General features: G+C 42.4%; 1 protein-coding gene across 2 annotated transcripts in view; it reads left to right on the top strand.

Annotated features, from left to right (window-relative positions):
• AP4E1 (adaptor related protein complex 4 subunit epsilon 1) overlaps nucleotides 1-17491 on the top strand; it is a 147644-nt gene that overhangs the window by 21406 nt on the left and 108747 nt on the right. For both annotated transcript variants that reach the window (XM_073618706.1, XM_073618707.1), the window contains exon 3: nucleotides 12401-12524. In XM_073618706.1, the coding sequence (XP_073474807.1) occupies nucleotides 12401-12524 (124 nt within the window). The remainder of the gene's footprint in view (nucleotides 1-12400; nucleotides 12525-17491) is intronic.

The raw sequence follows: 17491 nt of genomic DNA, 5'->3' as shown, positions 1-17491 counted from the left end.
CAAGATACTAAACATATTCTACAGCTACTAATTGAAACACCAGTCTTGGAAGGAAGGACCATATTAGCCACGGCGGATGTCAGTTCGCTATACACCATAGTACCACACTATGAGGCATGTTCAGCCACAAAGTGGCTTCTCAGAAAATACAGTAATCTAGCGTGTCAACAAAGAAAGTTTCTCATCAAATGCCTAGATACATGTTTGAAAAACAACTATTTTTGGCACAACCATGCCTATTATAAACAAACCACAGGTATAGCAATGGGTGCCAAGTTCGCACCGAGTGTGGCAAACGCGTTCATGGCCCAGTGGGAGGAACAATCCATATACAAAGATACCCCGCCAGAACTCACGCTATACAGAAGATACATCGACGATGTCATCATAATATGGAATGGGAAAAGAGAAGCACTCGAACAATTCCTGGAAAAATTGAATCAAAATGAAAAAAACATACATTTAACATGGAATATAGATGAAAAAACCGTGGAATTCCTAGATTTACAAATTAATCTGGAACAAGACAAAGTAGTCACTAAAACGTTTTTCAAACAAGTTGACACCAATAGTTATCTTTCTTTAAACAGCTGCCACCATAAAACGTGGCTTTACAACATACCTAAGGGACAATTAGTCCGAATCAAAAGAAACTGCACGAATGAGAACGACTATAAAGAACAGGCTAGACTCATAGGATCCAGATTTATAGAAAAAGGATATGAACCTGCTTGGATACTACAACAAACAGAAGAAGTGAATAGGATGGATAGAACAAAAATGCTGGAAAAAAACTCAAGAACCACATTCAATCAAGAAGCACCAAGCCTTATTTTTGATTACAGTGTACAATACAAACAGGTCTCACACATTATTCAACGATATTGGCATATCTTGAGGAATGACAAAGATTTAAACCAAATATTACCAACAAAACCCAATATTATATACAAAAAAGCACCAACGGTGAGAAACATGATAGTCAAATCAGTCATAGAACCTCCAAAAGAAGCAACATACTCCTTTTTTTCAGGCAAAGGATTTTATCCGTGTAGAAACTGCTATGCATGTAGTCATGCAAAGAAATTTCAAGGCAAAAGACGAGAATTCACATGCACGACAACACAACAGTCATATAAAATCAAAGATTTTGTGGGGTGCCACACAGAGGGGGTAGTCTATGTACTCCAATGCAGTTGCCAATTGCAATATGTGGGAAGAACGAAAAGGGCTCTCAAAGTAAGGATCAAGGAACATATTCAAAATATTTTAAAGGGCAACCCCAAACATAATGTATCGAAACATTTTGCGACAACACATAACCGAGATCCTTCGCACCTCCAATTCTGGGGCATCGAAAAATATAAAAGTACATGGAGAGGCAGCCACAAAATTAGAAGCATAAGCCAAAGAGAGTCATACTGGATACACACTCTACGTACACTTACACCTAGGGGAATGAACGTAGAGTTTGACTTAAACTGTTTAAGTAATTTTTAATCTTAGTAATTTTTAATCTAATATTTTGTTCAGAGTTTTATTGGTATTAATTACTTTGACAGATACAATGTAACCATGGATTTTTATGGATTGTTTATTGAATATTATATACAGGATATTTATATACCGGACTAATATCAACCTGAATAGAGTTTTATATATATGTATTGGTTAATTGAACTATAGCCAGATAATATCCCTATTATGATATGAGGACTGAGACGCCTCCTTAAGCACCTGGACATTGACTGACAGTCCCTATCATCAGCCAGTTTATAACACCTCTATTGCAGACAGTAACATGGCGGACAACAACAAAAATCCCCTCCTCCAAAAGGTCCGCCTTCCATATGATCTAATTAACATGAAGACTAGATACAATTCTAGACTACAAAAAAATGGCCGACGTACAGGACTTTCTCATTTATAACACTCTTATCTACACTTTGACCAAAGATGCAATAACATTATAACATTGACTCCCTACATCTACTAACAGGATTGACCAAACTTATGTAGAAAAAATTCAGATGAAAAGGACATAATTCGCATAAACACAGCGTTCTAGATTTTACTTGACCCTTCTATATATGGCCGCAATTTGACATATAGTGCCACCTGTAAAATGGCCGCGGCAGCACAAGCGCATTTAAATAACATAAAATGGCTGCGCAAAATACCAATAAGGATACTAGGGCACTTTACCACAACAAAGATGGCCGACACACGACTTCCGGTATCGTCACATAAAAGACATCCTTCTCGGACCAATCTGGTTCCCCAGTTGAAGTCACGGGCGGTGACGTAACGCGTAGGGCGTGGCCGAGCACAGACGAAACCGGAAACTAGTAAGGAGGCGTCTCAAACGCCGCTCCTCAACTCTTTTATCTTTAAGGCTGTTTTTAACTTGTTTATATGTAAGAGACCACTTCATTTTTTAATAAATAGTCACTTGTTTAAACTTACTACACCATTGGAGGCATCTTTTCTCTGTCCCCTTCCTGTTCACACCACCGGACTGGTGGAGCCCAGGTGGGCAACCCCCTTTGTCCCTACATCTCACAGGTACTGCTAAGCAGAGGGATCGCTACAGCACCAGAGAAGTCCCATTTCTACACCATTATACTACTAAGAACAGAGAACCTGGTTTAGATGCCCTTAACAACTTTATCTAAGGTGAGAGTCTAGAGAGCCCGGTGCTACCGGATCACAAAACTCAAGATCATTTTTACTTTTTCACCCTTATCATATGACCCCAGTGGAACAGCACGACAAAGACTCTTAATATTGATTCACAATATGAACTTTTGATTTATTTTTATCGATTTGTATTTGATGCACATAGCACTTGGATGAATTATTGCACTATGGAGCACTTTTAGATATTGCACGTTTATATATTTGGAATTATCATATGCACTTTACTTGGAGGTGATAGATTTTATAGCGCGAAATCATTTTTTATTTTATTTATGTTGAGTGAAAGTGAACACTTTAGATTTTGCTGCTATCCATAGAGACATCATCACCGCTCACTTGCATTATTTTGCACATATATATGTCTAGTTTACTATTGTAATATCTACACAACCTACTTACTCAATTTAGCGCGAGGGATCACACCATACCAGAGAACTGAAGTTACTCTGTAGAGCTCAATGAGGAGAACTCTGACAGATGATTGGAGGGAAGAGAGACGATCCCCTCCACACAGCTCACACGACAGAGCTGAGGCTACCAATCAGCTGGAGATCGATCCCGTTACCTTTTTTTTTTTTCTCTGTGTTAACTTTTCTGAAGTGATTCATGCTGATAGCAGAGGAATGAGGCAGTAGACAGAAATGACACTTGGCGCTCTAGCTGCGACAAGTACACACTATGGAGGAATAAAATTTGTTCATATTTCATGTCCGAGGTTTACAACCACTTCAAAGAAGGGTTTGAATTTCCTCTCTGTGCCTTTTTCTCTATGTACCTGTAAGGGATTATTTCCCTTATTCTCTGTGACAGAGACAGCAACCACATGGAAGGGAAAGTGGGGACACGTTCAAGTTGAAGACACTGTACAGCAGGGGGTCTCCATCTGATGGCCCTCCAGCTGCTGCGAAACTACAAGTCCCATCATGCCTCTGCCTGTGGGAGTCATGCTTGTAACTGGCAGCCTTGCAATGCCTCATGGGACTTGTAGTTTCGCAACAGCTGGAGGGCCGCCAGTTTGAGATCCCTGCTGTACAGCCTCCGTACTACTTATGACTTGGACAGTGAAAGCATGTGGGAACACAATTCAGTCTTTTTTAATTAGGTTTTCTATTTCAAATTGAAAAGGAATTAATAAGACTGGTTGAAAATGTTCAATAGTTGTCAAGGGTATTGTAGCATGTGGAATATTTTTTTTGTTCATTGAAGGCAGGTTCACACAGATTGCAGTGCAGGGAAGATGCATTCATGCTGCCCTTGTGATCTGCATATGGTTGTCAATGTTTTGTTAATGGCACCCCAAACGCTGATTGCAAATCCAGTGCGTTTGCGGGCAGTACCATGCAGTTTGGTGCAGTGTGTTATGAAAAAGTCGTGCAAGCACTCCTTTTTCTGCAGTCCGGTGCCTTTTGCAGCCCATTCAAATGAACCTTCCTGTCCAGCAGTAAAAACAAATAGACAATGTGGGTTATTACAATTGTAATTTATAAAATGCATCAAGATGATAGAAACATAAAGTTCAACAGAAATAATCGATTTGTGTTTTCATAAGCTTAAATGCTAAATTCACCTTTTAAAAATAAAGAAATAAATGCACATCTTTTTGCAGGTAAAAAAATGTGCAATGTGGGGTTTTTATTTTATTTATTTTTTAAGGCACCTCCTAAAGCATTGCACCTGCGACCAGCAGATCATGGGTGCATTGGCAGGATCCTACAGACTGTGAATAGAGCTGTCTGCCTGTACCTCCAATACAGGCAGGCAGTTATTGTCCAGGAAGATTAGTGAACTACAAGATCGCTCACCAGCACCTTTGCAGTCCCATGAGAACTGTAAGCTCTGAATAAATGACATGGCCTCGCTGTCTTCGAATTGTGACAGTGGTTGTGGGGAGAAGGTCCCCCAGTCTCTGTCACAGGTAGGGGGATCGGGGAGTAAGGTGGTGGATGCTGAACATGTTACACCCTAAAAACAGGTTTAACTTGTAAAACTTCAAATTTTAAGGAAATCTGCCATTGTTCTCAAAATGTGAGTAGCCTGGAAGGCTTAGTTAATTAATCTTAATCAGAAGGAATATACAGGTTGGGACTTTTTCTGATCTACATGCATGTTGCCATTAAGTATTGAAGCCAAAAAAAGTCTTTACTGGCAAGCCCCATATTTCTCAAGTTTATTTAAAGTGTAACGCCACAAAAAATGTTTTTTTGAAAGTGGAATAATGTAAATACTTCAAATTTTTTTTTCTGGCCCTAGGAGTTAATAGTGTTATTTTATGTTTCCATGCACACTGTTGTAAGCCATAAGCGTTTTTCAAGCTTCAGCTTCTAGCAGCAGGAAAAAAAATATATATATTTTTGCGTTTTTCAGAGTGATTTCCCAGCAGAAAAAAAGCTGGCTCATAGACAGCTGAATGTAAACAAAACAATTGGCAGCAATGAAAGTTGAGGAAAAAAAAAGTGCGCCCCCCCCCCCCCCCCCCCCCTGAAATCAATACCAGGCCCTTTTGGGTCTGGTATGGCTTTTAGGCCAAAGCCCAGGCCAAATTATTATTTAATATCGTGGGGTCCCCCCGAAAATCCATACCAGACCCTTATCCAAGCATGCAGCTGCAGCCTGGCAGGCCTATGAAAGGGAGGGGACGACCGAGCGCATGAACTATATCAGACCACATCCCCTCAACAGGCACCTTGTTGATGAGGACAAAGGCCTCTTCCCTGCAACCTTGGCCGGGGGTTGCGGGGAGGGGGTGACTTATCAGATTCTGGATGCCCTCTTTAACAAGAGGTGGCCTCCAGATCCCGGCCCCATTCCTTATGGGAATGAGTATGGGGTAAAATAAAGCGTCAAAAAGTAAATAAAAATATGCAGACAGTCTTTGACAAGTCAGATAGGGGTCTGGTGTGGACTTTGGGGGGGCACACCATTTTATATATTTATTTTTTAATTTTCGCGTGGCGTTCTCCTAACCCCTTGATGCAGACGTAACTCATATATGCGGCCTGACTGCACCGGACTTTTTTCCGTGAGGCCGCATATGATTCCCTCCCTCCCCCGCATGGCATGCTCCCAGCAAAGAGATCTGGGTCTCGCCGAGAGCCCCAGGCCCCGTACTAACAATTGGGACCTCAAACTCCCAATTCCTGGTCACCTGATCACTGTAGTAGCCTCCGACACCACAGCGCTAAGGCATTCCTGCTGGGTGCTGTACAGGTCCAATGGAGTGGACCCTAAACATGAAAAGGGTACCTAGTTGTTGAAGGTCCTCAAGTGACAGGAACACGCCGTGATGGTTGAAGATTGGGCTCTTAGTTTACTAAACTGCCCTACGCCTGGACGGGTAAGTGCAACAATTTCTTATTGTAGGGTGTCCCAGTGATTGTAACAATCCAGTCAAGTTGCTAGAGGCTGGAAACCTGTGTGCGTTGACCATACGGGGAAGTTTTGGGCTAGCTGTGGGTGTTTGGCTTGTCTGGCTGTTTTTTACCTGTATGATGACGCACGACGGTGCGCCATTTCGCCTTGGTTCACCATGGCGTGCACGTGCATTCACAAAATCGCCGCTGTGCTTAGCAGTTTGTTTGGCGGCCATGGTGCATGCGGCTTTTCTGCACATGCCTGTAGCCTTTATCTGGATGCACGAAGATTCACGTCATGCACGAAGATTCGCGTCATACGCAAATACAGCTACGCCCGGTCGCCGGGACCGCGCACGTGCGCGCGCATGCACAGAACAATCTGGCGCACAGCCAGCTTATTTAAGCTGTGTATGCCAAACATGCGGTGCTTCCAGAAGGCAGCTGTGGGACACAGAGCAGGCTCGGAACCAGGCATTTGCAGCGGTTCATTTCTCCTTACTCCTTATTTCTCACGTGAGTCACCAGATGTTGCTTGGCATGCTAAAGGTGCTTAAGCGGGTTTGTTGCATAGGGGCTTGGTGAGCCCTATTAAAGGGTCTCCCTTCTGAGGTGTGTTAATACTACTACACCTAGGTACTCTCTTTTTGTGGCTAGTAAATGTCTTCAAAAAAGAGGAGTAGGACTAACACTACAGGGAAGGGCACACCTATGTCGTCAGTAGTTCCTGATGAACCTAGTTGTATCCCCTGAAAGACCAGAGGCTTCCGGGCAATCTGAGCCGCTGCGCCTATCTGGTATTGTGCCTACAGTCAATGCTGCTGCTTCGTCCTTTATCACCAAGGATGAACTTTCCTCGGCCCTAGCCGGGTTAGAGCACAGGATTGCTGGCATGATTGCCTCCATCCCGCAGGGTGGCAAGAAGCATGACAGATCCCCCTCCCCGGGGCCTCCTAGTTTGGAGCAGGAATGGGTTGAGGATTGGGAAGAGCTAAAAAGCTCAGGATTCTGTGGAGGGCCTGGCGGATGAATCTGCTTCCTAGCAATCTGGACAAGAAGATTTCCAGTTGATGTCTGCCTCTCAGTCGCAGAGGCTTCTGATCCTGACTCTTACCGAAATGGTTTGTTCTGCCTTTAAGTTGCCTCTTGCAGGTTACTGAGGCCCCCTGGTCCTCTTTGGGGTCCCTGAGGCCTCTTCAGGGACTGCCTGTCCGTAAAGGATCAGGTCAGTCGGCCTGACAGGCCTAACCGGGAGGATGATCTGGCTGAAGATAAGACAGATATTCCTCGAGCACTGTGTTTTGCTATTGACACCTTAAATGATTCAATACAGCAGGCTTCTTGTTTGGGCTCTCTTGTCTGTACATATGCGCAGACTTTTGTGGCTTAAGAACTCGTCAGCCGAGCTTCCTGGTAAAAAGTTATTGGCAGGTTTCCCCTTTCATGGGGAACTTTTTTTTGGTGATCATTTGGACAAATACCATATATCCAAAAGATTTCCGAAGGGAAGAGTTCTCTACTTCCTGTGAAGAAAAGCACCAGACGTCCCTCGTTTAAAACCTCAGGGACTGCTTCCTCAAGTGGTGTCTCAGCGCCGAGGCAGTTCCGCCGCCAGCAGGGCGCTAGAGCCTGGGGCAAGCCGCAAGGCCAGGGCCAGAAAAAGCCCTGGGTCCAAAACTCTTCTAAACTCAATACCTAGCCCTCCTTTTAAGGGGACGCCCCCACTCTATCGGGTGGGGGGAAGGCTGCTGCGCTTTGCGGACGTTTTGGAAAACAATAGTTCAGGATGAGTGGGTCACCTAAACTATATCCACGGTTACAAGCTGGAGTTTTCGGTGGGTTCTCCCTCAGATGTTTCTAAGATCCAGCGTTCCCTCAGATCCTCCAAAAAGAAACTTATTGCTTCAGGCACTATATCATTTAGTGCATCAAGGAGCTATTGTAGAGGTTCCTGTACCCGAAAAGGGCGCAGGGTTTTACTCAAACCTGTTTACGGTTCAAAAACCAAACGGGGACACAAGGCCCATTTTTGGACCAAAGATCCCTGAACCAGTATTTACTGATTCAGTCCTTTCAGATGGAGTCTGTCCGCTCAGTAGTAGCCTCACTCCAGATGGGAGACTTTCTAGCCTCCATCGATATAAAAGACGCGTATTTACACGTACCTATCTTTTCAGCCTCATCAGAGGTTCCTGTGATTTGCAGTAGAGGAATGTCATTTTCAGTTTGTGGCTCTACCCTTCGGGCTTGCTACAGCTCCCCGGTGTTCACAAAGGTCCTATCACCAGTACTGGGTCTTTTTTAAGGGCCCGAGTGATCTTGGTGCTCGGGTATCTGGACAACCTCCTGCTCAGAGATCACTCACTACAGGCTCTAGAACAGAGCATAATATGCACAGTGCGGTATTTGGAAAGCTTAGGCTGGATCATAAATACCGAAAAGTCAACCATGAGACCAGCTCAAAGTCTAAAGTATTTAGGTCTGATCCTAGATACAGTCCAAGCAAGGGTTTTTTTGCTACCTGTAAGTATCAGGTGCGTCAGATAAGAGGCACCAGACGACCCTCCATTTGGCTCTGTATGTGTCTTCTAGGGAGGATGGTGTCCTCTTTCGAGACAGTGCCATATGCCCAGTTCCATTCCTTTACAAAAAGACATCTTGTTGGTTTGGAGCAGAAGAGGACAAGCCCTTAATTATCCAATGTTCTTATCTCCTCGGGCATGCATAAGCCTAAACTGGTGGTTGCAGAATCAGAACCTACGAAAGGGAAAATCCTTTCCGGTAACTTGGAGAGTACTGACTACAGATGCCAGTCTCTCAGGCTGGAGAGCAACCCTAGAGGGGCTCATAGCTCAGGGGAAATGGTCAAGAACAGATCCTGCCCATCAACGTCCTCCTGGAATTACGGGCAGTACGCCTGGCCCTATGGTTCTGGAAGGTGGAGCTTCAGGACTGCCCTATCAGGGTTCAGTCCGACAATGCCACTGCAGTGGCCTATATAAACCACCAAGGCAGTACCAGGAGTCCTTCAGCTCTGAAGGAGGTGAACCACATACTAGCCTGGGCAGACGGACATGTGCCGATTTCTATCGGCAGTCCATATCCCGGGAGTAGAGACCTGGAAGGCAGATTATCTCAGCTGCCAGCAGATCTGCCCGGGGGAACGGTCCCTACACCCAGGGGTGTGCCTGCATTGAATGGCCAGAGGTCGACCTACTGGCGTCCAGGTTCAACAACAAGCTACAGCAGTTTGTGTCCCGAACAAGAGATCCTCTGGCAATCGGAGCAGATGCTCTGATAGTTCCATGGAGCCAGTACTCCCTGGTTTATGCTTTCCCTCTGATCCCTCTCCTTCCAGATTTTGTTGCGCAGGATTCACAGAGAGGGGGTTCCAGTCATTCTGGTGGCACCAGCCTGGCCCAGAATGCCCTGGTTCCCAGAGATTGTGAGACTGACAATAGACGGGCCATGGATGCTTCCATGTCGCCCCGATCTACTGTCCCAAGGTCCTATATTCCACCCCAGTTTACAGTCTCTAAATTTGACGGCATGGCTATTGAAGCCAGGATGTTAAAGGACCGTGGCATCTTGGGACCAGTGGTATCTACCCTAGTGAATGCTAGAAAAGCTGTCACTGGGAAGATCTATCATAAGGTCTGGAAGACTTATTTCGCTTGGTGTGAAGCCAGAAAATGGCATCTTCGGAAATACGCGATTGGGAGAATTCTCTCTTTTCTAAAGTCAGCTGTGGAAATCGGATTGGCTTTGAGTACAATCAGAGGTCAGATTTAGGCTCTGTCAGTATTCTTCCAAAGGCCTTTAGCCTCCCATTCGCTGGTTTGAACCTTTATGCAGTGGGCAACTCGTTTGCTTCCTCCCATTAGGTCACCTATGTGTCCTTGAGACTTAAACTTGGTGATGTCTGTTACAGAAACAACCATTTTGAACCTATCGAGGAAATTTCCATTAGACTTGCTGTCACGCAAGCTAGCCTTAATGGCCATCACCTCGGCTAGAAGGGTGTCGGAGTTGGCGGCCCTTTCGTGCAGGGAACCATACTTGATCCATCACCACAACAGGGTCGTGTTACGACCTGTTCCATCCTTTTTGCCAAAGGTGGTGTCAGCCTTTCATTTAATTCAGGACATTATTTTGCCTTCTTTTTACTCTCAGCCTCGTTCGGCGGAAGAGAGGAGACTGCATTCTTTGTATGTTGTCTGGGCAGTCAAGGTTTATTTGTCTAGATCTGCGGAGATCCGAGGATCAGACTCCTTTTTTGTTTTACCAAAAGGGGCATGCTGCTTTCAAAGCTTTCATTGCCAATTGGGTCTGTCAATTGGTCATTTAGGCCTATGGTCAGAAACGTAAAGCTCCTCCCTTTAGGGTGAGAGCTCATTCTACCAGGGGTGTAGGAACCTCCTGGGCTTTTCACCATCGGGTATCTGTGGCTCAGATTTGTAAGGCTGCAACCTGATCTTCAGTGCATACGTTTGCAAAATTTTATCAAGTGGATGTTCGAGCAGCCGAGGATTTGGCTTTCGGTTGCAGTGTACTGCGGGCTGCCGTATAAGGTCTGATGGCTATTGTTTGGCAGGGTGTCTCTCTCCCCTCAAGGCTATTGCTCTGGGATGTCCCAGTAGGTCATGAATATTAGCCTAACTCTGCGTCCCATGATGTATGAAAAAGAAAATAGGATTTTTTCATCATACTTACCTGTAAAATCCTTTTCTTTGAGTACATCATGGGACACAGAGGTCCCTCTCCTCCTCCTTTTTTTTAAGGATTCCCTACTTGCTACAAAACTGAAGTGCTTCCTGTGTGGGAAGGGTTATATGGGGGATCACTTCCCGTCTAAAGACCTTTGGTCTACCAGTGTCCATTTTCCTGGAGATGAAATACAACCCAGTAGCTACTGAATATTAGCCTAATTCTGTGTCCCATGTTCTACTCAAAGAAAGGGATTTTACAGGTAAGTATGACGAAAAATTCCTATATTTTTTTTTTTTTTTTTTTTTACTTTCTACTTTAAAACCGATCCAATAAAAAAAATTAAAAAAAATCAAAGTTCTTCATAAATTTAGGCCAATATGTATTCTGCTACATATTTTTGGTAAAAGAAATCCCAACTAATGTATATTGCTTGGTTTGCACAAAAGTTATAACCACTACAAACTATGGGATATTTTTATTTTTTTACTAGTGATGGTGGCGATCAGCGACTTATAGCGGGACTGTGATATTGTGGTGGAAATTCTGACACTAAGCCTGAGTTCACACTCTTGTGATGCAGGAACCAGCGCAATTCCAGTATCGCATCTCCCCCTGCAGTCAGTTCACACTGCCCTCTGCGAACAGCTGGGTGTGTTAATTCTCCCCCAGATCAGTTCATGGATCCCAGTGAGAACTGTGGATTCGGACAGGAATGGGGTCGCATGGGTGTGTGTGAACACCCATGCGATCCAATTCCAGTGCGGGGAAAAAAGTCCCTGCACCTTTTTTTTGTGCTAATCTAATGCTGAATCTAAACTCTATGGCTGAACTCGCATTGCACAGACATCGCATAGGATCGGCACAACAATGCGGGTGCGAATCACATGTGATGTCTGCTGTGTTCGCATATGTGTGAACCCAGGCTTACTGATACTTTTTGGGGACCTGTGACACTAATACAGTGATCAGTGCTAAAAATATGTACTGTCACTGTATTAATGACACTGGCTGAGAAGGGACTAACATCAGGGGTGATTAAAGGGTTAAAGGTGTTCCTAACCAGTGTTTTACTATACTGTGGGATATGCTTTTACTAGGGGTAAAGATGGAAAATAAATATATATATATATTACACAGGGCCGACCTGAAGCAGATGGGGACTTTTTTTTTTTCCTTTTAGCAGTTTTTGAGTGTCTATTGTGCATGGAGCCTTAAACAAATATAGTTGGGATGTAAAAAATAAAAAAAAATTAAAACATTGTGCTTCCCACAGAAATTAAAATTCTCATCAAGAACAATTATACTTTCACTAATGCTTTCTAAAACATTGTTCATACCTTAGCCATAAACAAATGCCTTTGTGACTATTCCCTTGAAATGTTATCTACAGAGTTTCTGAACAATTTGAAAATGAGTCATGTAATGGAATATGAAAGAGAGCGCCAAATGAGCGGTTATTACAGGGAATCTTTTTATATTTCATTGTTAGATGTCTAAGATCTGGTTGTTAAAAAGCAGAGAAGGATGTGTTTCTACTCTTGGCAAAGGTCCTGTGCTGCAATGAGTCATCCCATTAATGATCTTTGTACGTTTTCTGTGGATACACCGGTTCTAATCACTGGCCTCTGTTTCCGTTATAGAGACAAATGAAGGAGTGTATGGTCAGGCTCATTTACTGTGAAATGCTGGGCTATGAAGCTTCCTTTGGCTATATACATGCCATTAAGTTAGCACAACAAGGAAATCTGCTTGAAAAACGAGTTGGTATGTATCCTCTTCAGACTGGAGTAAGGAAAAGAAGTATATGGCTTGTCTCATTCATCAATACCACTCAAATGCTTGCTTTAAATATGGTCTCTATACTGAACAAATGACTCTTGGATTCTGTTATATTACGAATGTCCACACCTTTTCCCCTCCAGTTTTATACAGTGCCTTGCAAAAGTATTCACCCCCTTGGCTTTTCACCTATTTTGTTACATTACAGCCTTTAGTTCAGTGTTTTTTTATCTGAATTATATATGATGGATCAGAACACAATAGTCTAAGTTGGTGAAGTAAAATTAGAAAAATATATACATAAAACAATTTTTCAGAAATGGGGAAAAAAAAAATTGGCATGTGCGTATGTGTTCACCTCCTTTTGTTATGAAGCCCATAAAAAGCTCTGGTGCAACCAATTACCTTCAGAAGTCACATAATTAGTGAAATGATGTCCACCTGTGTGCAATCTGTGTCACATGATCTGTCATTACATATACACACCTTTTTGAAAGGCCCCAGAGGCTGCAACACCTAAGCAAGAGGCACCACTAACTAAACACTGCCATGAAGACCAATGAACTCTCCAAACAAGTAAGGGACAATGTTCTTGAGAAGTACAAGTCAGGGTTGGGTTATAAAAAAAAAAAATATCCAAATCTTTGATGATCCCTAGCAGCACCATGAAATATATCATAACCAAATGGAAAGAACATGGCACAACAGCAAACCTGCCAAGAGACGGCCGCACACCAAAACTCACGGACCGGGCAAGGAAGGCATTAATCAGAGAGGCAGCGCAGAGACCTAAGGTAACCCTGGAGGAGCTGCAGAGTTCCACAGCAGAGACTGGAGTATCTGTACATAGGACGACAATAAGCCGTACGCTCCATAGAGTTGGACTTTATGGCAGAGTGGCCAGAAGAAAGCGTCTTGTCAGCACTCGTAGGTAGGCTTACAAAATATGTAGGAAAATGAGACAAAGTACTACATATACATTGTCCCTTAGTGGACAGAACAGTGAGATAAAAAATGTGAGCATTCATTGTTAATTGCTTTCCACCCAGGCCAATTCTTACATTCCTCCCCTAAAAGTAAAAATCAGGTGTGTGTTTTTTTTTTTTTTTTGCTAGAAATCTACTTGGAACCCCCAAATAAATATATTTAATAATCCTCATCATCCCATTTTATAAAAAAAAACAAAAAACGATGATGTTACACTGAGTAAATAGATACCAAACATGTCATGTTTGAAAATTGTATACGCCCGGCAAACTATGGTACCTGATAAAAATCACCATAGGCAATGCTTTAAAAGCCTTTACACTTTACCAGTTTAGAGTTACACACAGAGTCTGGTGCTAGAAATATTTCCCTCACTATAATGTTTGCGGTTAGTGTAGTGTGAACACCGTTTACATATGCGTGCGTTTGCCTTTGCGCGTGAGCATAGGGGGATAGGGGTGCTTTATTTATTTTTACACTGTTTATTAATTTTTTTTTTTTTTTTTATCACTTTTATTGCTATCCCAAGGGATGATCTCTCCTCTACCCTTAAAAGCACCTGATCAAACTGAGATTGGTTTGATCAGATGCTTTCACAAGCTAGTAATTGTTTATATCCTGGCAAAACTGGAAGTGAGAAACTCCTCATCACTTCCAGTTTCTTATACCATAGGGATGATCAAAGACGTTCTGGTCCTCTGTCATCTGTATGGTAGCTCAGTGGAACTACCAGCTTCAGTCCCAATCTCCCTGGTAGGATGGGAGAGCCATGAAAATGCCCAGGATGGCTATTTAGCTGCTAGGTGTTACATAAAAGTCCATTGCCAGCTTAAAGATACCAGGATGATGCCTGTAGCTGCAAACATCATCCTGGTATCACCACTGAAAGTCATATGACATCCTATGGGTGCGAAGTGTTTAAAGTGTACGGAAGCCCTACAAATGAAATGTATCTTTTTTTTTTTTTTTTTTTTGCTCCCTTTTTGGTCTGCTAAATATACAGTTGAAGGTGTTTTTGTTAACTACTTCAGCCCCGGAAGGATTTACCCCCTTCCTGACCAGAGCACTTTTTACAATTTGGCACTGCGTCCCTTTAACTGCTAATTGCGCGGTCATGCAATGTTGTACCCAAACGAAATTTGCGTCCTTTTCTTCCCACAAATAGAGCTTTCTTTTGATGGTATTTGATCACCTCTGCCGTTTTTATTTTTTGCGCTATACACGGAAAAAGACCGAAAATTTTGAAAAAAAATGATATTTTCTACTTTTTGTTCTAAAAAAAATCCAATAAACTCAATTTTAGTCATACATTTAGGCCAAAATGTATTCGGCCATATGTCTTTGGTAAAAAAAATGTCAATAAGTGTATATTTATTGGTTTGCGCAAAAGTTATAGCGCCTACAAACTAGGGTACATTTTCTGGAATTTACACAGCCTTTAATTTATGACTGCCTATGTCGTTTCTTGAGGTGCTAAAATGGCAGGGCAGTACAAAACCCCCACAAATTACCCCATTTTGGAAAGTAGACACCCCAAGGAAATTGCTGAGAGGCATGTTGAGCCCATTGAATATTCATTTTTTTTTTGTCCCAAGTGATTGAATAATGACAAAAAAAAAAAAATTACAAAAAGTTGTCACTAAATGATATATTGCTCACACAGACCATGGGCATATGTGGAATTGCACCCCAAAATACATTTAGCTGCTTCTCCTGAGTATGGGGATACCACATGTGCGGGACTTTTTAGGAGCCTAGCCGCGTACGGGGCCCCGAAAACCAATCACTGCCTTCAGGATTTCTAAGGGTGTAAATTTTTGATTTCACTCTTCACTGCCTATCGCAGTTTCGGAGGCCATGGAATGCCCAGGTGGCACAAACCCCCCCCCCAAATGACCCCATTTTGAAAAGTAGACACCCCAAGCTATTTGCTGAGAGGCATGGTGAGTATTTTGCAGCTCTCATTTGTTTTTGAAAATAAAGAAAAACAAGAAAAACATTTTTTTTTTTTCAATTTTCAAAACTTTGTGACAAAAAGTGAGGTCTGCAAAATACTCACTATACCTCTCAGCAAATAGCTTGGGGTGTCTACTTTCCAAAATGGGGTCATTTGGGTTTTTTTTTTTTTTTTTTTGCCACCTGGGCATTCCATGGCCTCCGAAACTGTGATAGGCAGTGAAGAGTGAAATCAAAAATTTATGCCCTTAGAAAGCCTGAAGGCAGTGCTTGGTTTTCGGGGTCCCGTGCGCAGCTAGGCTCCCAAAAAGTCCCACACATGTGGTATCCCCGTACTCAGGAGAAGCAACAGAATGTATTTTGGGGTGTAATTTCACATATTCCCATGGCATGTTTGAGCAATATATCATTTAGTGACAACTTTGTGCAAAAAAAAAAAAAAAAAAAATTGTTTCTTTCCCGCAACTTGTGTCACAATATAAAATATTCCATTGACTCGACATGCCTTTCAGCAAATAGCTTGGGGTGTCTACTTTCCAAAATGGGGTCATTTGGGGGGGGTTTGAACTGTCCTGGCATTTTATGCACAACATTTAGAAGCTTATGTCACACATCACCCACTCTTCTAACCACTTGAAGCCAAAGCCCTTTCTGACACTTTTTGATTACATGAAAAAATTTTTTTTTTTTGCAAGAAAATTACTTTGAACCCCCACACATTATATATATTTTTTAAAGCAAATGCCCTACAGATTAAAATGGTGGGTGTTTCATTTTTTTTTTTTTTTCACACAGTATTTGCGCAGCGATTTTTCAAACGCATTTTTGGGGGAAAAAACACACTTTTTTAAATTTTAATGCACTAAAACACACTATATTGCCCAAATGTTTGATGAAATAAAAAAGATGATCTTAGGCCGAGTACATGGATACCAAACATGACATGCTTTAAAATTGCGCACAAACGTGCAGTGGCGACAAACTAAATACATTTTTAAAAGCCTTTAAAAGCCTTACCACTTTAGATTTACAGAGGAGGTCTACTGCTAAAATTACTGCCCTCGATCTGACCTTCGCGGTGATACCTCACATGCATGGTGCAATTGCTGTTTACATTTGACGCCAGACCGACGCTTGCGTTCGCCTTAGCGCGAGAGCAGGGGGGACAGGGGTGCTTTTTTTTTTTTTTTTTTTTTTTTTTTTTTCTTTATTATTTATTTGCTTTTTTATCTTATTTTTAAACTGTTCCTTTCATTTTTTTTTTTTTTTTTTAAATAATTTTTATTGTTATCTCAGGGAATTTAAATATCCCCTATGATAGCAATAGGTAGTGACAAGTACTCTTTTTTGAAAAAAATTGGGGTCTATTAGACCCTAGATTTCTCCTCTGCCCTCAAAGCATCTGACCACACCAAGATCGGTGTGATAAAATGCTTTCCCAATTTCCCAATGGCGCTGTTTACATTCGGCAAAATCTAAGTCATAAAATGCTCGTAGCTTCCGGTTTCTTAGGCCATAGAGATGTTTGGAGCCACTCTGGTCTCTGATCAGCTCTATGGTCAGCTGGCTGAATCACCGGCTGCATTCTCAGGTTCCCTGTTGAGACAGGAGAGCCAGAGAAAAGCACGGAAGACGGTGGGGGGCATTCCCTCCCACTGCTTGTAAAAGCAGTCTAGAGGCTAATTAGCCGCTAGGATTGCTTTTACATGAAAGCCGACCGCTGGCTGAAAAGAATGATACCAAGATGATACCTAAACCTGCAGGCATCATTCTGGTATAACCACTCAAAGTCGTGAATGGCGTACCTGAAGACAAATAAATGGTTAACAATGAAGCGCAGTAAACGGTAAAGTATAAAAAATTGCATACCTGAAAAGCAAACATGATAAAACATAACAATAAATCATTGCAGAATAGAATACAGTAAAAAAGAGCAGAACAATAGAGAGAGAATAGAGAGAGAGAGAACAATAAAACAACAACTATTTTTTTTTATTTTATATTTTTGT

The sequence above is a fragment of the Aquarana catesbeiana genome, linkage group LG03 (assembly GCF_042186555.1).
Source record: "Aquarana catesbeiana isolate 2022-GZ linkage group LG03, ASM4218655v1, whole genome shotgun sequence".
NCBI classification, from domain to species: Eukaryota; Metazoa; Chordata; class Amphibia; order Anura; family Ranidae; genus Aquarana; species Aquarana catesbeiana.
This window is presented reverse-complemented; position numbering and strand designations above follow the sequence as displayed.